Source organism: Colletotrichum destructivum, chromosome 1, assembly GCF_034447905.1.
Source record: "Colletotrichum destructivum chromosome 1, complete sequence".
Lineage (NCBI taxonomy): Eukaryota > Fungi > Ascomycota > Sordariomycetes > Glomerellales > Glomerellaceae > Colletotrichum > Colletotrichum destructivum.
The window spans coordinates 2,980,820-3,003,465 of record NC_085896.1 but is presented as its reverse complement, the minus strand read 5'-3'; the positions used below and the strand labels follow the sequence as shown (position 1 = coordinate 3,003,465).

Here is a 22,646-nt window from a genome sequence, read left to right as displayed (position 1 = left end):
GCTCCGTGCCTCCGGGCCGTCGCATTCGCGTTACTATTTGCGATAACGAGGACCAGCCCGCCCGCATCCGCATCGGCACCCCTGCCTCGCATTTCGGGTGGCCCGGCTTGGACGAACAACAAAAAAGGCAGAAAACAGCATCATATTGAATCACAGGCAGAATTCATAGGTGGTGAAATAATTTGCCAGTAGATGACAGTTCACATTGTTAAACTATTGGTGTTGCGACCAACACTGAGACCAGCTAGCTACCATGTAGTTTCGCAAGTCTCAAATCGAAAGAGAACAATAGGCCACGGGCGCGAGTTAAAATCAAATCAACGTTGATCGGTCCAAAGAACGTGGTTACGGTCCGCTGAGCTCCCCTCCCGAGATATCAACGATCAAAGACGTGCCATGTCAAAGATTGACCAGCAGTAGAACGGAATCAGATAGCGGAGCTCACGGCCTGGCCAGCCGCCTTGGCCTCACGCTCCAGCAGCGCCTCGACGAAGCCATTGCTGATGTTGCCCGCGGCCTTGATCTCCTTCGCAGCCTGCTCAATGCCAAGCTGGTTGTCGGTCCACAGGGGCTCCTCGAGAGCGGCGTCAGCCTCTCCGACGCCGATGAAGCCGCCCTCAGCAGCCCACTCCGAGGTGCGCTTGATGCCAAGCTTAGTCCAGATCTCGTCGAGTGCCTCGACAAGCTGGTCGCGGTACTCCTTCTTATGACCGGGGGTAGGCGTGACCCGCAGTCTCTCCTGCCCGACGGGGACAGTGGGGTAGTTGATAGACTGCACGTAGATTTGGTAATCCTGAAGCAACATATCAGACGCCTGCTTGGCAAGCTCGGCATTGCCAACCAGGATGGGGATGATGTGGGAAGGATTGGGGATGACGGGGATGTCGCGGTCGTTCAGGGCCTCCTTCACCGCGCGAGTGTGGAGCTGTTGGAGACGACGGTCACCGTCGTACTCCATCTGGTACTCGATGGCCGCCTTTGCGCCAGCCATGGTCGCAGGCGGCAGAGAAGTGGTGAAGATGAAGCCGGGGGCGAGGGAGCGAATCATGTCAATGAACTTGGCACTGCCGGCAATGTAGCCGCCAACACATCCGTAAGCCTTGCCAAGGGTGCCGGTGATGATGTCGATGCGATCCATGATGCTGCCCTTCGGGCGGCCCTGCTGGTGCGCTTCAAAATCCAGATGCTCCGCGACACCGGCGCCGTGCGGGCCGTACATGCCGACAGCATGGACTTCGTCAAGGAAGGTGATTGCGCCGTACTTCTCCGCCAAATCGCAAATGGCCTCGATGGGGCCAATGGAGCCACACATGCTGTACACCGACTCGAAGGCAATGATCTTGGGGACATGAAGGGGCAGTGACGCCAGCTTCGCCTCGAGATCCGCAACATCGTTGTGCTTGAACACAATCTTCTTCGTACCAGAGTGACGGATGCCCTGGATCATGGACGCATGGTTCAGGCTGTCAGACAGAATCACGCACTCGGGCATCTTGCTACCAAGTGTTGCCAGAGTGGCGTCGTTTGCAACGTAGCAGGAGCTGAAGACGAGAGCGGCGTCCTTGGCGTGGAGTTTGGCAATGGTTCCCTCCAACTCAACGGCATGCTTGTTGTGGCCAGAAATGTTCCTCGTACCGCCAGCGCCAGCGCCATACTCGTCCAGGGTCTCATGCATCGTCTTCAGAACCTTCTGATTGCGGCCCATTCCAAGGTAGTCGTTGGCGCACCAGACAGTCACCTTCTCTCCCTTCTCAGCCATATGGGCGCGGGGGAATTCCTTGGCAAGACGGTTGATGTTGTTGAAGTAGCGGTACGACTTGTCTTTGTGCTTTTTTTCCAGCTCCGCGGAGTAGTAGGCCTCGTAGTTGAACTTGGCCTTGGAAGCGTCGGAATTGCTCATGCCCACGCCGGGAGCGGCGTTCTGGCGAGCGGCCGGCATAGTGGGAGGGATTTGGACTGTTCAGGAGTTAGTCTAGATTGTTGGATTCAGAAAAAGAAAATTGTCCTTACCACCATCCCGTCCGTTGACGAAGGGGGCATCAACAGCCCGAGCATCGTTGCTGCGGCTCGTGTGGATGTTGGCGCGGCCGGGCTTGGAGTTGGTGCTCAGCGCGCGAATGCCGGCGACAGACGAGTTTCCAACCTTGGCCGCCGGGCGGCCGTGGCCGTACTGGGCCGACTGCACAGTCAGAGCCTTGCCCATGACGGGGCAGCGATGGGCGAGCAGCTGCAACTTGGACATGGTGCCACCGCAAGGAGAGACAGCCGTCTGGGGCGCCGCCTGAATGGCATGCGGACGAGCCGAGGTGGACAGCGCGCGGAGCTTGGCGGGCGAGGCCGACTTCAAGAAGGGGCACATGGCCTTGGATTGACGCAGGGCAGCCTCCATGGTGACGAGCGGGCAAGATTTCGAGCGACTTTCGAGTTGAGAGGCGTTCGGAAGAGGCGGTGCAACTCAGTGTTGTGGGCGGGTTTGGTGTGGCGATTCAAGCGTAACGTGGAGTTGCGAAGTCAGCGTTGACGGCGAAAAACGTCAGCGCGGGGCATGGGACAAAGGTCAATTGACGGAGAGAGCGGTCGACCTGGATCGACGGACGAAAGGTTCTGCAGGTTACAGGTTACAGGAGAGAGAAGGAAGGGTGGAAGTTTGGCGGTAGGTGAGGATGTGAAGGAGAAACGTCGGAGGACAAGAAACCAGAGCAGATTCCCGGACTGTCCTCTACTTTTTAGTGTGACTCCGGTGAAGACTCGGGAGTCGCCATGACACCAAACTAGGCCCAGGGTAGGTAGGTGTACCTAGTACCGTGTACGAAGTACGTGCGCCTGGGCCGAGTCGAACTGGGGTCGCGTCTGCGATGGCGGGGCGGCCGGCGCAGATGCAGCATGCAGAGTGGTGGGCGGCGGCCTTGGGAACCCCGAGTTCCAACGAGTTCTGGGCGGTGGGTGGTGAGTAGGGGTGTCATTTCAGGGGGGGTCGTACGGCGTTGGCTGTGGAACCCCTGGTCCCGTTAAAAACGGGTACGTTGTGTCTACCTATCCAATCACAACCCGTCCAGAGGCAATCCTGTGCCGATTCGTCAGTTTTTTGATTGGTCCATATTGAAAATGCACCTTTGAATCCCCTGAGGAAAAGACCGACACAAATCCCTTCCGCTGACTCTGTGTCTTTTTTCCTCATTTTTTCTTCTTCTTTTTCTCTCTCGTACGCTCTAGCGCCACTGCCTTTCTCCCGCCTCCTCAGTATTCCGCTGTTTCATGCAGGTACATGAAGATGTAAGAAAACATGTAGAAAGGAGCTGCTATCATTAGGGGCTCAGGATGGAATTAAAGTTAGGGTTAGGAAAGCTGGGTTGGATTTGATAGCCGCTTGTGAATAGCAGCATGACGCTGGGAGGTGGGAGAAGGGTTCCCTGCTCTTTTCTCGGTGTTTGCTGTTATTGCTGGTCACCTAGCTAGGTATCCTTAGATCCGGCGTCCTTCTCAAACGCCCACAAAGGCCTCTTTTCAAACCCCATAGTTTCCCCGCTAGGTAGAAACACCGCTGCTCAGGAGTGAGGTGGATCCAAGCAAATCGTACGAACTTGCTATTTGCCCCGGGGCTTTCCGGATATCGAGGATGACAAAAAACAATCTCTCGTCAGCTTCCGTCCTGATTCTCTTATTTGGTTTATACATTACATCTCGTGTAAGACATAGACGGATGAACGTCAAGGCGGACTGATCAGGAGCGTCCACAAACCTCATCAGCAGTAGAACTGGACGGAGTGGAATGGGCATGTTAAGGTTTCCCGCTTGAATTGGTCACCTGCCACGTCGCTTAGAAGGTGTTGAGAATGACCCTCCTCTGTCACTGGATCCCAATAATTTCTCATTCCACGATGGGGCCGAGGAGAGAGGGGAGTTCGCTGCGTTCGCCGAGGCTATGGACACCGTCTTACTCATCGTCGAAACTTCACAAACACAAGGTGTCCTGTCATTCGCAACACGAGGGGTGTACATGTATCCTAGCATATAACATCAGCAGCCACTACACAACTGTGTGTCGTCACACGTAACTCTCAGCCGCCAAGCTCCCGTCAGAAGGCAACGTCGTATCCCATTTGGTTTACCTATATCGGCATCTCATTGCTCAACTCTGTCGCTCACGTACAGCAACCATGCTTAACCCCAATTTTATGCTCTCGGTCAGTTCTTATCCCATCTCCATGAATCCCCTGAAAGACACCTCGAGAGGTACGCCGCAAAAGACAAAAATAACGAGAGAAGGGTATCATAAACCAAGAGCTGCAATGCCGCAAAACTCCCTCGCCATTCCGGCATCTCAGAAATATGCTCCTCCAAATGCAACCGGGCCATGATGGCGATGTTTCAATGCAAACGCCTCCGTGATCACGAATTTTTTCCTCCCGACGATGAGGGTTCCCTTGTCCGTCGTTGTTCCTCCGACTTGCTTTCCTCAACAGCCTTGCTGGCCCATGTGGGAAGTCTGGGGGCACGGTGCCTCCTTTGTGCTGCCACTTTCCTTAAGAGATCCATATCATCATCATCATCATCCTCCTCCTCATCTTCGTCCTCATCGCGGAAGGGGTGCCTTCGATTAGGTGCTGGAAAGGGACTCGGTCGGCTAGTCACGTCTTGTAGATGCTGTTGATCATGTCGTTAGCCGCGAGCGGTTATTGTCTGGCGAGTGAAATGCAGTTGCAAGGCGGGAAACAGAAAGCAGAAAGGTCGGGCTCATACGTTGGGCTGTCTGGTCGAGTCTCTTCTCAACCCGAATTTCTCCTGGAATGTCTTGTTGTCAAGTTTTATCAACTCGTCGACAATATTGTTGAGTCCTGCCTCCGTCGATGCGTGCGCAATTTGAGCTGGAGGCAAGTGCCCAGTGAGAACCGCCGCCGCAAACCTGGGGTTCTCCATCAGGCTGCACAATCTCTTCATGTGCGAATTATCAGATAGAAATCCTTCGTTCATCTCGGATCTTATGTGCCAAGTTGAGCTGGCGATCCGTTTGGCAAGGTCATTCTTGTTCGCTCCGATAGCGTCTAGCAACTCAAGGTCTGTGACCTTGTCAACCGACTCGAGGACTTTTTGCTCAAACTGATCTGGCCAGTTGATGATGCTAGACTTCGTCTTTGCCTCCTTCCTCGTGGACGATGGAAGAAGCTTTTCTGCAGGCGGGGGCGTGACTGGCTCTTGCTGGTTTCTGAAGAACGTATTGGCACCAGCCATGGGCATGGGGGGAACACTTCGAGCCTGCGGGTTGGGTCAAGTTAGTTCTAGTCGTTCAGGCCCAAGGGTGACTACTGTACTTACCTCTGTCGCTTTCTGCTCAGCATTTTCGACGCTGGAAGCGACGTTTGGGCCCGCCTGTGTGGAAGCTTGTTGCTTTGTGCCCGTGTTCTCATCGGCTTGATTCGGAAGACCCGCGGCCTCCAGGGGAGGCGGAGGCACAATTGTCAACGGTGTCTGGGCAGCAGTAACAATCTTCACGGCTTCAGAGGCAGACTGGCCCGGTATGTAAGGTGGGTTTCTGACAGCCGTGGAAGGAAGAACCGGGAGTGGAATTGGGGTTTCAACGCCGCTCACGGGCATAACTAGGGGCCGATACGGTGGTTGAGGTACCGCCGCGATCCCAACCACGGACGGTGCAGCGTGGAGTCTGCCAAGTCGTTCAAGCTCCAGCTGGCGGAATTTCGCTGGATCCGTGTTTCTGATCGAGTTCAAGTAGACCTGCTCCTTTACATCTTTCAAGTCTTCTTGAGTCAAGATTTCGTTGGTGTCCTCCTCCTTGAAAGTGTCTGTCATGATGATAGAACGGATGCCCTGAGATAGGTCGGGGTGCATCAGCAGGCTGTCGAGAACAGTGTCCAACCCCGCAAACCGGCTCAAATCTTGCTGCGGGGGTTCCTCGCGGTTTTTGAGATACTCGTTCTCCTTCTTCGACCATCGTTTGGGATTCTCGTTATCCACGACGCGGGAAGCCAACTGGGTCTTGAAGACGGCCTTATTATGCATGGCCTGTTCGTACGTGCCGCCTGAAATGAAGGTGTATACATAGACTTGTTTCTGCTGGCCAATGCGGTACGCTCTGCCAATTGCTTGCTGCTCGTGGATAGGGTTGTACTTGAAGTCGAAGATGACTACGCGATTGGCACCATAGATATTGAGACCTGTGCCTCCAGCAGCTGTCGATATGAGATACAAATGACTATCTCCATTGTTGAAGTCCTTGATATTCTGCTGCCTTATGCTGATCGGTGTGTTCCCATCGAGCCGGGCAATTTTGCGCCTCTGCTGTCGGAAGAGGGAGTCCAGGTAGTCCATTGTCGGGATTGACTGGGTAAAGACGAGAACCTTGTCTCCAACTTTCTCGCTCTGGTCCAGAATGGCGACGAGAAGCTGCACCTTCCACGACAAGACATGCGAAGACATGTCCTTCTGAAGTTTTGTAATCTTGAGGCCCTCGCTGATGATCTGGCTCGTCAAGGTAAGGTTCACCTTGTCTCTTTTCTGCAAAAGTTTGCACTCCTCTCTCAGTCTCGTCTCAAAAGCCTTTGGGTGGTTGGCAATCAGACAGAAGTTGCTGACGGCACCAAGAATCTTTCCACCCAGGCCGAGTTCCTCTTTTCTGAGAGACTCGAGAAAAGAGTCGTATAGCTTGGCTTGGAGCGAGGTCAAAGGGACTGTGAGTACGAACTCCTTCTTTGGCGGCAGGCCATCCTGAAGGATTGACTGGATTGTTGCTCTGTTTGTCTTGGGCGCCACAGTTGCCTCCAGGACAGCAAGTGCCTTCTTCGCCTTGCGGTAAGCAGATCTCGAACTGTCCTCGTAGAGGCCAGCTTGGATGGGTTCGGCATAGCAGGCCTTGAATTCCGAAAGGGGGCCCAAGTAACCAGGTGCCACCCAGTCAATCATGTAGAAGAATTCCAGCACACTGTTGGCCAACGGCGAGCCGGTGAGGGCGATCCGGCTTTGTGTCCTGAACTGCGCGGCGGCCATCGACAACTTCGACTCGGGATTCTTCAGCTTGTGGGCCTCGTCGGCAATAACCAGATTGGGGCTTTGAGTGAGGATGTCCTTAATCGACTTTGCATCGGCAGGTGGTGGAAATTCGTTGGTGGGCGGATCAATCAATCTCTTGAACATGTCGTAGCCAACGATCAGCACGCCTCCTTCCTCATCCCATGCACGGATCATAGGGCCTCTCTCTGGAGCCCTGGTGATGGCCTCCAGTTTGAAGAGACGACCAAGGAGCCCATCAGGTGCCCACATCAGCAGCTCATCCATCCAGTTGTCGACAAGCACGGAAGGGCACAGAACCAAGGTCTTGGATTGTCTGAGATCTTCGGGTATCTGCGATCGAATGGATGCATCTTGAGACTGCGCAGACTCGGCGATTGCAACGAGCAGGGTGATGACCTGCATGGTCTTGCCAAGACCCATGGTGTGAGCCAAGAGACATCCCTGGCGCACCTTGGAGTGGTAGACGATTTGGTTCCACATGAACCGAACGCCGTCAATCTGGTGGTTCTTGATTCGTTTGCCGATGTCTTCGTTGACGTAGATCAATCCTTGGTTGTCTTCTTTGGTCTCGTTGATGATCAGCCGTGACTTGTCACTAGAGATGGTGTCGGATGCGGCCAGCTTCTTGCGCAGCTCCGCCCGCCGTTTTTCCTGTTCTTCCTTTCGTTGGCGATCACTTTCTCGGATGTCTTTCGCTGCCTGGTCAATGATCACGACCCGCTTCCGTTTCTTAGACGGAGAGTTCAGGATCTCGTCGTCGCTATAACCAATCAGGGAGTCAAGGCTTCTACGCCTGTTCCTCCTAGGTGTTCCTGAATCAGAGCCAGTGATCTGAATGGCTTCTGGAAAATGGGGCACGACGTGTTCCTTCACGAAGTCACAAAATCCCTCGAAACGCTCTACTTTGCTTCTGATGGTCTTGGCCTTCCGTTCGCGCATTGACTTGGCAACGCTTGAGGGAGACACCATTTTGCCGAAGACATGAGTTCGGAATAGACGGGCGATGACGGTGCCCGTTTCGCGTGTAGACTCCTGCTCTTCATTTCCTGGGTCTTCCAGTGCCGTCATGACAAAATCGGTCCAGATATCAGCCGGGGCCATCGAGGTGATGGTGCGGAAGAACGCTTCCCTCCGCTGTGCATCGAGTCGCCAGATAATGCAGATCAGGAGCCGACTGTTGTCCATGGCTGCTTTCCACATCTTGGGCAGAATTGCACCTATACGCTCAGGCTGGTTGTATGGAGTCTCAAGCACTTCCCGGGTCAGACTTGGCTGTTCCTCGATATCGCTATCGGGAAGAGAAGGCGGCATTAGCGTCGGGTTTGGTCTTGACTTTTCGGGTGTATCGAGACAGATGACTCTTCTTCCAGTCTCCTCTCCGGTGTTCTTCTCAAACAAAGGCTCGGAATCACATGCTGTCAAGTCGATGATGTTGGTAACGGATTGAATATCAATAAGGTTTTCGGCGGGAGATTCGTGTTTCGGTACTTCTAAGCCGTGAGAGCCCAGTGCCGGCAGCTCACCGAAGCTGTCCAGACTCATCGGGCTGGCATGTCGGGACGCAACCAAGGCCGGTGAGTACGCAAAGTCCATCTTGTCTTGCACGATGAGGTCTTCGTCATCATCGTCACTGGTTATGAGTTCGCCATCTTCGTCCGACAAGAAGTCTCGCTTCTTGATGATCAGTCGTGGCTTAGGCATCATTTCCAGTCGCGGAGGCTCATGCCCTCGTAAGACGTCGAGGAGCCATCTTTCGGCTTTCCGATCCTCAACACTGCATTCAAGACAGCGGGCCTGTCCCCTGAGCTGTTCCTCATCGGGCCATTGATCTTTTCGGATTTCCTGGCAAAGCTTTTCGATGCGAGTGGTGAGATTCCCGAGTGTGGACGTCGCGGCGGCGATTTGTCGAACGAGGCCACGGCGGCGCGCTTTGTTCCAAATTTCGTTGGCTTTGCGCTGCTTCTTGGGCAGTTTTCTCTCGTCCCAGGAATCTTCTATTTGCTGAATTACTTCTTGTAGAATGCGACTGACGTCATCTGGAGTGAGATATCGAGACTTCAAATTCATCTCCCTTCGCAACTCCTCTTCCTCGTTCTCCATTGCTTCCCTTGTCTCAGTGTCATAGCCATCTTCGCCGTCTGAGTCGCCAAAGAGGGGGAGGATCTTATCCTCCTCTTCCGGCTCCACGTAGGGAGATTGGCCGGTCTGCATCATGGCGAGTGATTGACTATTCGCACGGAACAGTCGTCGCATTGCCCGGCTGACCTGTCGACGTCGGCCATTAGGAAATGAGCCTTTGGTAACTAGATTAAATGTGTCGTCGTCGCCGCCGCCGCATACTGCATCGCTGGCATTCCGAACGAGACTCGACTTCGGAATGCGGCCGTCGGTAATTAGCCCTTTGCGTCCAAAGTATGCGTTTGTGACACGCTCTGTCGTAGGAGCGTCATGTCCCTTGTCCCCGAAGCTGTTCGTGGTTGGCGAATCGGGAAGCTGGGCATTCTTTGAACCATAAAGCCGTTCAGCAAGGTTGTCCGCGGCGGTCCGGATAGGCGCATTGCCCACGCCTAGGACGTCGTTGGATATCAATGACGGTGCCATTCTTCTCTTCTTCTGAGGCGGTTCGCTTGTCTCTTGGTCCGTACCATCAATCTGAGCGGTCCTCAGGTGATTGATCTGGTTCAAAACCTCGGTGTCGGGCTCATTGGTGGGAAGAGCTTTGCTTTGCAGTAAGGTTATAGCAGGGCTGCTGTGATCTTGGTTGGCTTGGATCTCGACGTCCTGGACTGAGGGCGGCTTTTCCTGGATCTCCAAGGCGGTGATCTGGGCCGGGACTGCAAGCTCATGATCACCGTTGACTCGCACCTCTTGCGAGTTTGTTGGTGTCTCAACATCCGGTCTCACCAAATCAGCCTTGAACTCTCGATAACCGCGGCTCTTTGACTTCAGATAGTTGACTGCCTTCGCGAATGTCATCTTATGAGTGGTCTTAATGAGACCCAGGTCCCGAAGAAGACCATCAAGAGATGACATCACATCTTGGTAGGTGAGTAGCGTTTCGCCGTCAATATCGTTCTCCACTAATGCTTTTGAGAGCGCTGCTGGATCAGGTCTTTTCGTGATGAGTTTCGGGTGCCACGGACGCTTCTCCTCGGCGCATAGCTCGTGCACCACTTGCTCGACATCCCACTCATAGGGATCATCCTCCTGGCCCGCCATGATGGCTGCTGTTCAGGTCATGAGTTGAGTTGCTGTATACCCACGAGTCCATCAGCAGCTGAATACAGTTTCAAGGTAGACAGGATAACTCACGAGGGGTTGTAAAGTGATTGATCTTCAGATCATGCATGAGGGAGTCGGCGAGGGTGTTGCTTCTTATTTTATAAAATACGAAGGCAGTGGTAGTTTCGAGAAAGGTGAGACGGTGTTTGCAGTTGCAAATCCGTATCTGCCCACAATGTGAAGTCCAGACAAAGAAAAACGATCCTTGTTAGGCAAACGAATCGCTGACGCGGTTGAAGAGAGCAAAGTTGGGTAGGAAGTGGTGTGGATGTGTAGAGTAGAGAATAGGTGATCGAGAGATGGGGGCATAAGACAATGTTGATTCCACCTACTGAGTTTGAAATGAGAGGTTGCCAACTTTTGGTGGATCGGTAAGGTAAAGAGGTTAGAAAAGATAGGTAGGTACGGATGACGGGCTGGGGTCTCTGTAGAATTCACGACGCGAGAGTAAAGTCGCGGAAGTCGCAGGCGCAGTTGCAGTTAAGTGCCCCACCTTACCTTCCCTGGTACATGGGTGGGTAGGTAGGTAGATGCTGGAAGGTACGTATCTTATCCCTGCCCTGCCTTGAGCACCAAGGTAGGTAGGTACCTGATCGTCCAGATCTAGCCTACCTAGCACGTGACCAAAGATCGACCAGTCGGTGTTAAGATAAGCGAGCTTATGAACTGTCTGCTCCCTTATCTATGTTTTGTGGCATGGAGGGGTAATGGAGTGCACTTGAGTTGGAGGTCGAGGTAATGACTATTATGGTGCTGTTACCACAATGTTGAGCCCCCATGGGAGAATCGGGCAAAAGCAATACAATTCGCTTCTGCTGATAGAGGTGTAACATGTCAAATTAACCTTAAAAAAGGTCCATTGTGTCTTGATTTGTTGTTGACATGCTAGAAACCTATTGTGTGTATTGAAAGTTGCCCACCCCGCTTAGACAGATCACGCCTTACTTGCATCGTACAAGTCGTTGTAGGAAACCCAATCTCAAATGGATGCTAATGGTGGGGCAACCCATTTCTCCTCCAGTCTGACATCCTCATTGAGATTCCCACTGTCCGACATCGTGTCTACTCTGCTCAAGTTATACACTCAGGCAAGCTGGATTGTTACCATTCACAGTTCCTTCCCAGGCTTTGATGTTTTGTGAGCCCGTAGCCGCAAGCAAAGATCGATCCCAGTCATTCACGTACTCGATTCATCTTGCGTTGGCCGACCATTATTAATCACTCAGTCGCACATCACCAACTCAGCTGGTTCTTACACGTAACCGTGCCGTCGCGGTCTACAGAGGGTTGTCTTTGCTAGTCTGGCCGTTTTCTCCCATCTTTTACATATACCGAACACAGTTCCATCGGCATGGCGACTTCAACCCTTACCAAGGAGCAGTACCCGCCTCGGCTGTCTCAGGCAGAGCAGAACGCCCTTGTACAGACTGTGAAGGACTGGACCATTGGCAACGGCCTGTCCGTCCGCCCGCCCGCTAACGTTGTCTCACCCGAGTCGGACCCCAAGGGCATTCTGGCAGTCAACGTCCCCGTTACGCTTTTCCCTAGCCCGTTTCCTCGGTCGTGCTTCGAGCAGGCCAGGTCTGTTCAAAAGACTTACAACGAGCTCTACGCCGCCATAAGCAGGGATGAGGACTTTCTGAGCGCAATGGTGAACGAGTAGGTCAATGTCCCGGGACGAGAATTGCATTTGTTGTTGGTCTGGGAAGAGGACCGCTCGCAACTCAGGTCTGACAAGGTGCAGAGTAAAGGGTGGCGACGATTTTATCAGCAAATTGTGGGATACCCATGTTCGAGTGAAGAAGGAGGGGTACACCCAGGTAAAGAACATCGACAGTTATTCAGGCATCCTAAGACTAATGCCGTGCAGCAACTCTCTCTGGGGTTGTTCAGATCCGACTACCTCGTCCACCAGGACACCACGTCAGGCGAGCCCAAGCGCCAGGTCAAGCAAGTCGAGTTCAATACCATAGCCGCGTCCTTCGGGGGTCTCTCTTCACGGACCTCACTACTGCACAAGTAAACATCCAGATTTTTCGATCAAAGACCCTCGACTGATAATCCCAGGTTCCTCTCCGTAGCAGAGTACCCCCTTCTGGAGAACCCCATCGAGTCCGGCTCCCTCGAGCTGCCCGAAAACAAGAGCGTCCAGGGTCTCTCTGGCGGTATCCGCGCCGCCTTCAACGCCTATGGCCCCTCGGAGCTCGGCCACAAGAAGTGTGTCATCTTCGTCGTTCAGGGCGGCGAGAGGAACATCTTTGACCAGCGCCACCTCGAGTACGCCCTCGCTAGTTCCCCCGACGACCCCGTCCCCGTCTTCCGTATCCCCTGCTCTGAGCTCCTGCAACACACCGAGGTCGCCGCCACACCCAAGCGGCAGCTTCTGTACAAACTGCCCCGGGACCCGTCCAAGGTCTTCGAGGTCGCCGTCGCCTACCTGCGGTGCTGGTACGACCCTTCCGACTACCCGGACGAGAGCGCCTGGGAGGCCCGCTACCACCTTGAAAAGTCGGCGGCCGTCAAATGCCCGACGGTCCTGACGCAGCTCGCGGGCAGCAAGAAGATCCAGCAGGTCCTGGCTACGCCGAGGTCGGGATCGTCGCCTTCGGTTTTGGGCCGGTTCATCCCCGACGACGCACCCCAGACGGCTGAGGTCTTCCAGACGTTCACCAACATCTTTCCCATGGATACCTCCGAGGCCGGTCTCAAGGCTCGCAAAATCGCCCAGGACCCCGAGCTCTGCAGGAACTACGTCCTCAAACCGCAGAGGGAGGGCGGCGGCAACAACCACTACCGCGAGGACATCCCCGAGTTCCTGAAGAAGACGCCGGAGACGCACTGGGGTTCGTACATCCTGATGGAGCTGATAACACCGCCCAAGCAGGACAATGTCATCCTCCGGAACGGTAACCTCGAGGAGGGCGGTGTCATCTGCGAGCTCGGCATTTACGGCACGGCCGTGTGGGACCAGAGCACCGGGGAGGTTGTCCACAACGAGGATGCGGGCTACCTGCTTCGCACCAAGGGCGACACCAGCAACGAGGGTGGTGTTGCTGCTGGCTTTGGCTGCATGGATAGCTGTACACTTGTCTGATGGGGAGTGGATTGCCCACTGGTGAGAGACTAGAGCGTAGAACCTCGGAATGACAAACCATTTTGAATAATCTCGGCCTTCGGTGATATATCAGGGTACCCAACGAAACAGTAGTGTGAGCGGGGCCACGACGAGGCAGACACATGCGGTCGGTGCGTGAGAGGAGCAACACATGGTATCAATTATCGCCGTAGGAAAGGAATTCTCTTTTGTACGACACGCCTCAAGCGGCCCAACCCGTCAGTCATTTTACACAAAACAAGGAAACCCCATCAAGAGTGGAGAGAAAGGGCCAAGTCAGGTTCAAGATTCTCAAGAAACACTCGTCTTCGTCGGTCATACATGGCAGGGATCAGATTCGTCGGTGCTGGGGAGGCACGCGTTTACTCGCTGGCGTTGGTGCCGGTCTGGGGGCGTCTGAGAATCTCGATGTTGCCTGGAACAAGTTGTCAGATCACGGGTTCGCTTCACAATTGAGGTAAGGGGGCGGTGGTTCGTGGTAGACGTACGCTGGACGACATTCAGGGAGCTGCGGGTCTTGCCCTCAGCGTCCTGGTAGGTGCTCATGGAAGCGTCGCCCTCCACGAAGACGAGAGATCTGTGACCGCACATTAGCAATCCGGCGATATAAAAAATAATGGGGGGGCTTTATGGTCGAATATCGTACCCCTTGGGCAGGCTCTGGAGGAAGTCGCGACGGGGACCCTCGGGCTCGAAGCTGGTGACGCGGAACCAGCTGGTCTGGCGGTTGTCCTTGGGGCCGCTGTTGCTCGCGACAGCGTACTTGAGGATCTCGCGGCCGGTGCTGGTGGGGTGGAGCTCGGGGGTGTCAGCGAGGTTGCCGACGATGGTGATGCGTGCGACGTTGTGGGAGGGGGAGGTGCTGAAGGCGCGGGCGATGCGTGGCGCGGCGGCGGCGCGGCGGAAGAGGGCGGCGGCAGACATTGTGAAGGCGGTCCGGTGGCGTTGTGTGGAAATCGTGTGGTGATGAAGGAGCGGAAGAAGAACAAAGGTGTAGCGAGTGGTGGTGGTGGTGATGTGTCGGAATTGACGAGAAGGAGATTGTTTGCTGGGGGAGGGGGGGGGGAACGAAGCTGGAAATATTAGGGAGCTACTGTCTTTTGGTTCATAGTGCGCGCGCCAGTCGACGCGGTCCAAACCCAGGGGGCCCAACGCGGCAGTCAGAAGTCCCCCAGTTTTACGCATTGACACCAGTGATTGCTGTACCATGTAATTAATTCGAGCTCCCCGTTTTCCTGAATATTGAATTGTCGAGGATATATTTACTAATGCGATCCTTCATTGCGGACGGTGTCGCTCTAAGTAAGGGTACCTGTCATAGAGCGGAAGGCTTGGACCAAATCCCACGATCTAGCTCTGCTCGTGGGACGAATCTGGCATTAAATGATAGGTCGATCCTCAAAATCTTCACGGTTACACTTGGAGCATTTGTATCCAGCTAAACCTCTCCCTCTTCTCCCTTGAGTTAAGTTATGTCCGCCTGACCATCAGGGATCACGAGAGCGATCGACGACACAACTTTGGAGGTATTAACTACTGAGCTTAAGCCGATGAACTCACGTCCCTTTTTGACACAATGCGCGACGGCGACAACGACAATCCCAGTGACATCGAGGTTCGTTCTTGCTGTAGGTGTGTCGAGCTGTGGCCCAAACCTGTCACATCTGACAACAGCCCGGTCGGACCTTGGCTCAAAGAAAAACCCACGCGCGCCTTGCTCGAAGCAGGCCTTCTGTCGCGGCTCATACGAGACGGCCCACGAAGATTCCTGGCCTATGGCCTTCTTACGAGATTGCTGAAGGGCCGTCTAGAAAGAAAGCGCGGCATTGGGAAGATGTCACGAACTCGGCACCATGGCCGCGGCCCAAACCGAACCCGGCGGTGTCTAAACCCCTTGGCCTGTTCAAATGATACCCTCCCTTCTTCCTCGCCTGACGGATGCTTCTCTCTAGGGGTCGATTCAGCCGGTTCTAACCTACCTCTCTCTCTCTCTCTCTCTCTCTCTCTCTCTCTCTCTCTCCCTCCTGAAGAATGCCTCGATTCTTTGCGAATTGTCCTGATTCTTGCACTCATTTCTGCTTCGTTCCCTGCTCGTCGGTCATCGTTCATCGCCACCACCTCGCGACACCTCGCTCGTGATCAATCCAGGAGCTGGCTCCAGGCGTAGTCAGAGTTTCGAAACTACATCTACCACGGATCCTCAAGGTTTTCTCCTTCATTTCTGGCGCTGTCGTGGCTGTTTTCCAGGTTTCCCTCACTACCATCTTTTGGGACTTATCTGGTCTTCATGCTAGGCGGAGGTTCATGACCGAGAAGTCGCCCAGCGTGCTTCGTTCGCGCCAGTCTTTACCACTCCTCGAAAAGGAGGGAGAAAAAAACGCATACCTCAGAACCAGTAGCTCCACGCCCTTTCAACATGGCGCCCGCTCTCGCCACGCTCATGGCACGCACTTCTCTCATGGTCCCCAACCCGCCGACAGCGCCGTACACCGACCCGTACCTCACGGCCAACCTCGTCTGCCGCGTCGTCCTCGCCCTCTTTGCCAACGCCGTCTGCTGCGTGCCACTTGGGAATCTGTGCCGCCAGGGTGAGCTCGCTCCGGTTGTCTTGATCGGCACGGTTGTTGCCGCCAACTGCCTCACCGTCGTCAACGCCCTTGTCTGGCGCAACGACAACGTGTACGAGTGGTGGGACGGTCGGGTGTGGTGCGATCTGCATGCCTACCTCTACCAGCCTCTCATGCCCCTCTACTGGCTCTCGGTCGTTGCCATCACGCGCAACCTCGCGCAGCAGCTGGGCCTTTCGCGGGCTAGCCCCTTGTCCTGCCGCGAGAGGCGCAGGAAGACGCTCGTCGAAGCCCTGGTTGTGTTTCCGCTCCCGATCCTACAAATGGGCTTGCTGTATCCGATATCCTCACAGAGATACAGGATTGTCACCCTGACCGGTTGCATGTGGACCACCCATCCGAGCTGGCCTTTTTTCGTCTTCTTTCTGCTCCCACGCCCGCTCGTGGTTTTCATGTCAAGCTACTACGCCGGTGAGTCTGTGTTTATGTGTGTGTGTGAGAGAGAGAGAGAGAGAGAGAGAGAGTTTAACCGCGAAGTCCGTACTCACAACTATGCGCAGTTATTTCATGGAGGCGTTACAGTCTTATCGCGCAGGCCACCCGCCCGGCGCTCATGTCGAACAGCTCCGCCACCTCGCGGGCAAGCCGGACACGGTGGCGGCTGTTCCTCGTCACGGCGTGCGTGCTCGTGCCCTACATGCCGTTGGAGCTCTACATGACAGTCGCCCAATTCAGGACAGACATGCTCTCCCGAGGCTTCGACTTCCACAGGATCCGGCAGCAGGTCGACGACCCCTTCCCGTGGGATACCATACTGCTACTGCCCAGCGGCAGCCTCAGTTTCCTCGAGCTCAACCACCAGTACCTGGCCATCGCGACGGCTCTACCCATCTTCTACTTCTTCGGCATGACGACTGACACGATGAGGACCTATCGCCGGGCCATGCGGGCGCTAGGCTTCGGCAGGGTCCTCCCACGGCTCCGCGAAGGGTCCGCAGCCTCGGGGCACACGGAGCAGCAGCCCGAAGTCCCGTGGCAAGAACAGATAGTGTGCGTGGCTACGCCCGCTTTGTGGCTCTGCTCTGAACGTAAGAAAATGCTGGCTGACGAACCACCACCAACTAGTCTGACGCCGATGAAGTCAGCAGGCGATGATGGCTCCCAGACATGTCCTTGCAACCATGAAGAAATCACCAAGCCGCGCTCAGACTGGCATCATGGCCACTCCCAAGGTCCCTCCAACGCCTCGGACTCGTCGTGTCCTCACGACAGGGCGATTCTGGACAGCCAGTCCGCCATTGCCTTGCCAGCCAAGGCTCACGTATATGCTCGGTCAGGGTGATGCTCGTTTCCCTCGAGTAAGAATGTGTGTCTCTCGGTGGCCGGTCCGTGGAGGGTACCACAAGGATATCACGATGGGGGGAGGGGGTTTGCTGTCAAACACAACTCTACTCGTTCGCTAGGCATGAGACCTGCCCATGCATTCCGACAACGAAAATCTGCGTCGCCATCAGACTGATGCAGCATGAAAAGCTTACCTGCCCCAAATGGATGCACAGACGGCGACATGTCACTGCAGAGCGGGTTTGCAGGAAAAACCATGACACACTAAAGCCAACGTCGAGAGGGATAATAGGTATCTAGATAAACATTACAGGGTCATGAGCCCAACTACGTGCTTCCGGGCCGAGCTGTGCGTGGCCGTGTCCCCCCCTGGTCGCCGGATCGCTTCAACCCGCAAACTCTGACCGGTGCAAGATAAAGCGCAAGCAAAAAGAATTAAAACCAGAAAAAACACCCTAGGCCGTAAAGCCGGGAAGCGAGAGAAAAAATAATCATGGAACCACATTCGTAACTATCTCAGCCAAAAGGCTCCTAAAACTCCGCGCGATGCCTTGGTATAAGGTGATAGTTGGTAGGATGGGGCATGAGGCAAGTCAAGTGCCACATGAGTGAGCCCCGGGGAATAATTGGATATCGGGTGCCTCGTGAGGAAGAGAGGCTTCGGTCGTATAAACTCATGTCGGTTCGTCCCACACCGCGGTCGATACCGGTATTAGAAAGAGTGTAGGGTGAAATACGAATTGGAAAGGAAGAATGCACAGGAAAACGAGCCATGGTTTGCCGACAAAGATCAGGCCGTCACGGCAGCCGGCGGCTCCATAGGCATGTTTTCGGACCTCGAGCCCCCAGGTGTGCTGGGGGCCGGGGCGATTTCCGGATCTGGGATTTGGATGTCGAGCTGTGCCTAGGTTTAGCGCACCGAAACTGAACGCAGAGCTCGGGGAGCGTCTACTTACCGTCATATAGCCGGTTTTCCTCAGGGAGATGATGCGAGGCGCCATTGAGCTGTCCTCATTGCCGACAGTCTTCTCCATCTCGACATTCCACTGATCAATCCAGCGTTCCAGGCGCTTCAGCCGAGCCTTGACGCCGGTGAAGCCCAAGTCGTCCCACAACCAGCCCGTCACGAGACCCAGCAAGCCGTCCACCACGTTTCTCCAATTATACGGGCTGAAGATGGGAATGAGCTCGCTGTTCAATTTGTCGATAATCCTTCGAAACTCTTGCTCTGACAGGCCCGCCGGATCCAAGATTTCGGGGTACAGATTGGAAAACGTCGGGGCCAGATCGCCTTCTATTAACCAGTCTCGACGTACTCGGATGATTCTAGTGTTGTGATACTCGGGGGAGTCGAGGGGGACGTGAGGGTTCAGATGGGGAAAGCAAGGGTGCTGCGGGCCCCATTCCTCGCCCAAATCCGGCGGCAATTCCTCTCCCATAATGGACGAGTCTGAAGAAGAAATGGCCGAGCCGATGCCATCGCCAGCCGAGACATTGGAATGACGCGGAAGAACGTCCGGACCTCGTTCTAAATCCTTGGAGGCGCCTCGCCCCTGAGATTCGGTGGCCTGCTCCATGACTGCCTTTCCTTTTCCCTTGTTGATGTCGAGAGTGATGGCGAAGTCTCGGACAAGGGGGTTCGAAACACTCTGACCGCGCTTCCGCAGGCCGGTGAGTCGATTGTCGGCGGGAGGTTCTACCGAAGCTCCGTCTTTGTCGTCAGCGGGCCCCGAGTCGGGATCCGGAAAGGTTGGGGAAGGATCGGCGGACCTCCTGCCGTCGTACGAGTGACGGAGCGAGGGTGGAAGGCTGATGCGATGTTCGGCGTTGGCGGTCCGATCGACCTGGAGGCTGGCTCGATTAGAGGTCGAGTGTCGGGTCTGGCGCTGCTCGGGAAGGGTCAGCAGCGGGTAGTCGCCGGCGCCAATTCCCAAGGGGTCGGAAGGGTCGACGGAGGATGGATCGAGGGTCGGGTGAGATAGCGGAACGGCGGGCGGGGGCGGTGTCGATGGGCGTCGTTTGCGGACAGGCTTGCCGGGAAGCCTGGGGGTGGAGTTGGTCGGGTTCCAGAGACGAGCGGCCGAGAGGTGAGGAAGTCGACGGGCAGCAGAGGAGGCTGCACGATTCCGAAAGGGAGACTGCAGGAAGTATTCTTTAGGGTCGTATTGGCGGAGCAGGGATGGAGAGCGAGCTTGGGGCAAGGCGGCGGCGGCAGCGGCTACAGGAAGTTGCAGGTCGGGGGAGGCGCCGGGATAAGCGGGCTGCTGCGAAAGCGTGGCGAGGCGAGTGTTTGCGACGGATGCATCTACGGTGGCCGGTGACGAAGACGTGTTACTCGCGTGGGAAGCCGTGGGAAGAATGGTTCGAAGAAGGCCGCCGCGAGGACGACGGCCTTACGGGGCACGGTGGAGAATTGGACTTGTCGACGAAGAGGAGTTTGCAGCAGCGCCCGGGCCAGGCTCTTTGAGATCGCCAGGGCCTCTTTAAGCGGCAGCAGCGGCGTTTTCGGGCGGAACGAGAAGAGTGGTTGAGGAGGTCGGCGCCGCAGTGAGTAGGGGAAGGCGGGCGAGGAAGACGAGGAGAAGGAGGAGGGTGAGACTCGGATGTGGCTGGGGGAGATGCGTCGTTGGAGGGTCAAAGCCGGGTCGCGCAGCTGGGCGATTAGGTTTGCTGCGTGATGTGTGGGGACTCGGACAAAGAAATGCGAAGCCCAAGTCGTGCAGGTGCAGGACGAGCAGCAAGAGACGGATGCAGCGACAACAGTGGCTCGGACTACAGCTTTGGTCTTTGCTCGAACGGTGGTGGTCTCTTCAATGCGAGCGTGGGCAATGCGGCCACTGGCGGTGGTGGTAGTGGTGGTGGTGGTGGTGCCGGGAGTGTTGGAGGTGGTTGTCCTGGCCGACTTGGACCGAAGAGCGACGACTGCGGGCGGACGCGAGGTGGTGCTGCTGCAGGCACAGGCACAAGTACGGATACAAGCGCAGGCACAGTCGCAGTTGGTGATGGGCGACAATGAATAAGGATTGGTGAATAAATGCGCCCGATTGAGCGACGATGTGCAGGCGGGTGATGGAAGAAGGGTGGAGAAGGTGTTCAGGGGGGGGATGGAGATGGCCGAGATTGGATTAGAGCACAGTCCCAGCATTGTGGGAAGGCCAGTCCTGGGGGTGGTGGATGGTTCCTTCCTTCCCTTTCAACGTTCAGCAGCTTTCAAGGCTTGCGTCTCGCGTTGCCTTACCCACCAGTGCCACATATGACCACCTACCTACCTAGATGGGTAGTTATTGGGGCCTAGGTAGGGCCACTCACGGCAGGCGCAGGGCAGGCGGCCACGAGCGAGAAGACCCCTGAACGGACAGAGGTCCTCCCTCCACCTCTCTTTTTGCTGGTCTGTTGCGCAGAAACGTGGTTCGGATCTAGCTCGCCCGGGATGACGGTTCCTGCAGCTGCAGCTCGATCGGTGTCCACCAGATTGCGTTGGCGTCGCTGCTGCTGCTACTGCTGTTCTGTTCCTAATTTGCCCGGGAATCAATCGTCTTGCTGCCTTCAGTACTCATTCGCCAACTGGCCTTTCGCGTCTTCGTGGGTCGTCGCTGTCTCTTCTTCGCATTCGTTTGAGCTCACGACAACGCCAACTTGCTGGTCCTTGATCGGAATCGACTTCAGAGAGACAACGTCGATGAAGTTATCTCTTGGAGCCAAGCAATGTGGCTGGCTGGCTGTTGTCCGCGACTACGTATCCGGTCGTGTCGTGTTGAGTCGAGTTGTGTCACAGGAGGGATCGAGGATGGAAGACAAAAAGAGAGACAGTCAATAACTTAAACCCAGCGTCGCCGTCGACTTTGTGGAGCGGAGCAGGGCGGCATATACGACAACCCCGTGATCCGGTGAAGCGGTTCTCCCTGTTACAGTTAAATAAGGCGCCGCCTTGACGCAACGATGCCGTTGGTTCGATTTGGTGCATCGCCCGTCTTCTTTCAAAAAAGAATTTTTTTTCCGCAACAAAAAGAAAAGAAAGGTCGAGACACGATGCCGAGCCCTCCAGGGCCAACCGGTGCAGGCGTCCCTCAGCCCTTCAATATATGACGACGGCCTGCCACGCTCATGACTTCCTCCACCTGATCCAAACGGCGTTCAGCCTGGCAGGCCCCTCCCTGTTTCCCCGGCTAACAGACAAGGTGCTTTAAATTGTCCATTTGGCGAGGCTTGCAGAGATTTCCCGCAAGGCTCGCTCTTACCTGGTTCAGGGCTGCATACTTCGTGCACCACAGTCAATCATTGACTCCTTGACGCATTCTGTCTTCCAGGACCCATCCAGTCACCCTGGTTCTCCTTGCTTGGCGAGCCCTCACCCAGGGCCCCTCATGAGGGTGTCCGGGTCTGCAGACGCCATTGCGCGCCTTGCTTCGTCGCCCCCTGCCACCTTGAGATCCGTTTTGCATGAGAAAGAGAATAAGCAACACATCGGTGGCTCTCTGCCTCTGTCTCTGGCCTATGCCATCCTGCATCTCGACTCGGACGCGACGTCAGCATGAGGGGAGAGATAACGAATATGACATTCGAAGGGTCCTCCACGGATATTCCGTAAGCAGCACACATGTCGATACGTGTCGTCCTTTCTGACAGACACCGCGACGCGCTCTCCACCTCCAAGAAACACACTCTGGGGGAGCGGTATCGGCCATTGCCCCGTGGCTCAGGCAACGGCACTGTACCATTCGTGCGTATCAAGCCGCGACTGTAGCACTCGGCCCATCTGCCCGTCAATTTATCCGCTGCCGCGGCATCACGACAGTCCAGACAGCCAGCCTCCTCTTCTCCTGTGTATACACTACCAAACCGTCCAGCTGGTTCAAAGCCCGCCATTGGAGCCTTGCGAATCAAGTACGAAACAGGAAAGCTTGACCTTTATGGGCCCCAACTAACGGCCTGAGTCATCGGCGAAAAAAAAACACCCTTTTATCCACGAACTTACCAGCAGTTACTGTCTGCTGTAACACCTTGGTACGAAACAGGAACGTTGGTCTGCCAGGCACCCCAAAACAGACAACCTGAGAATCGACCGACCCGTCTTTCGGACAACAAATTGGATTTCCCTTGTGGCAATTCAGTTACCAGTAGCGGGTCGCAAATCCCTAGTCCCTCCCCCCACCATCGAATAACTAGCCTAAGCCTCGCTGCCATTGGGTATGGCCTGAAGTTGATCCCGGCGTCGTGGACAACATGTGGGTGGTGGCGGAGATCGTGCGGGAGGGCGTTCAACCACATTACTCCAGTGCACTACACTGTGACATGGTGGCTACAAGAGCACAAAT

General features: G+C 55.4%; 6 protein-coding genes across 6 annotated transcripts; 2 read left to right on the top strand and 4 right to left on the bottom strand.

Moving 5' to 3' along the window:
* Positions 1–170: 170 nt before the first annotated feature.
* Positions 171–3,617, bottom strand: CDEST_00907 (Putative aminotransferase, class-II, pyridoxal-phosphate binding, aminotransferase, class I/classII). The gene is made up of 2 exons (XM_062917066.1): positions 2,011–3,617; positions 171–1,956 (listed from the first exon to the last, which is right to left on the bottom strand). Exons 1-2 carry the CDS (start codon positions 2,387–2,389, stop codon positions 428–430), a joined length of 1,908 nt encoding a protein of 635 aa, XP_062773117.1. The 5' UTR covers positions 2,390–3,617; the 3' UTR covers positions 171–427.
* A 772-nt stretch (positions 3,618–4,389) lies between these two features.
* On the bottom strand, positions 4,390–10,242 carry CDEST_00906 (Putative helicase, sterile alpha motif/pointed domain superfamily, SNF2-like domain superfamily; the record flags this gene model as incomplete). Its single annotated transcript, XM_062917065.1, has 3 exons — positions 4,390–4,644; positions 4,741–5,253; positions 5,314–10,242. 3 exons carry the CDS (start codon positions 10,240–10,242, stop codon positions 4,390–4,392), a joined length of 5,697 nt encoding a protein of 1,898 aa, XP_062773116.1.
* A 1,068-nt stretch (positions 10,243–11,310) lies between these two features.
* CDEST_00905 (Putative glutathione synthase, substrate-binding domain, glutathione synthase, alpha-helical) lies at positions 11,311–13,461 on the top strand. The gene is made up of 4 exons (XM_062917064.1): positions 11,311–11,964; positions 12,050–12,125; positions 12,176–12,324; positions 12,373–13,461. Exons 1-4 carry the CDS (start codon positions 11,657–11,659, stop codon positions 13,397–13,399), a joined length of 1,560 nt encoding a protein of 519 aa, XP_062773115.1. The 5' UTR covers positions 11,311–11,656; the 3' UTR covers positions 13,400–13,461.
* Positions 13,462–13,782: 321 nt separating this feature from the next.
* On the bottom strand, positions 13,783–14,344 carry CDEST_00904 (Putative primosome PriB/single-strand DNA-binding, nucleic acid-binding protein; the record flags this gene model as incomplete). Its single annotated transcript, XM_062917063.1, has 3 exons — positions 13,783–13,835; positions 13,909–13,997; positions 14,067–14,344. 3 exons carry the CDS (start codon positions 14,342–14,344, stop codon positions 13,783–13,785), a joined length of 420 nt encoding a protein of 139 aa, XP_062773114.1.
* A 1,492-nt stretch (positions 14,345–15,836) lies between these two features.
* On the top strand, positions 15,837–17,348 carry CDEST_00903 (uncharacterized protein; the record flags this gene model as incomplete). The annotated part of the gene is made up of 2 exons (XM_062917062.1): positions 15,837–16,458; positions 16,548–17,348. The coding sequence occupies 2 exons, from the start codon at positions 15,837–15,839 to the stop codon at positions 17,327–17,329; spliced, it is 1,404 nt and encodes a 467-aa protein (XP_062773113.1). The 3' UTR covers positions 17,330–17,348.
* Position 17,349: 1 nt separating this feature from the next.
* CDEST_00902 (Putative Golgin subfamily A member 7/ERF4 protein) lies at positions 17,350–21,294 on the bottom strand. The gene is made up of 3 exons (XM_062917061.1): positions 19,729–21,294; positions 18,288–19,636; positions 17,350–18,229 (listed from the first exon to the last, which is right to left on the bottom strand). Exons 1-3 carry the CDS (start codon positions 20,474–20,476, stop codon positions 18,122–18,124), a joined length of 2,205 nt encoding a protein of 734 aa, XP_062773112.1. The 5' UTR covers positions 20,477–21,294; the 3' UTR covers positions 17,350–18,121.
* Positions 21,295–22,646: the final 1,352 nt, after the last annotated feature.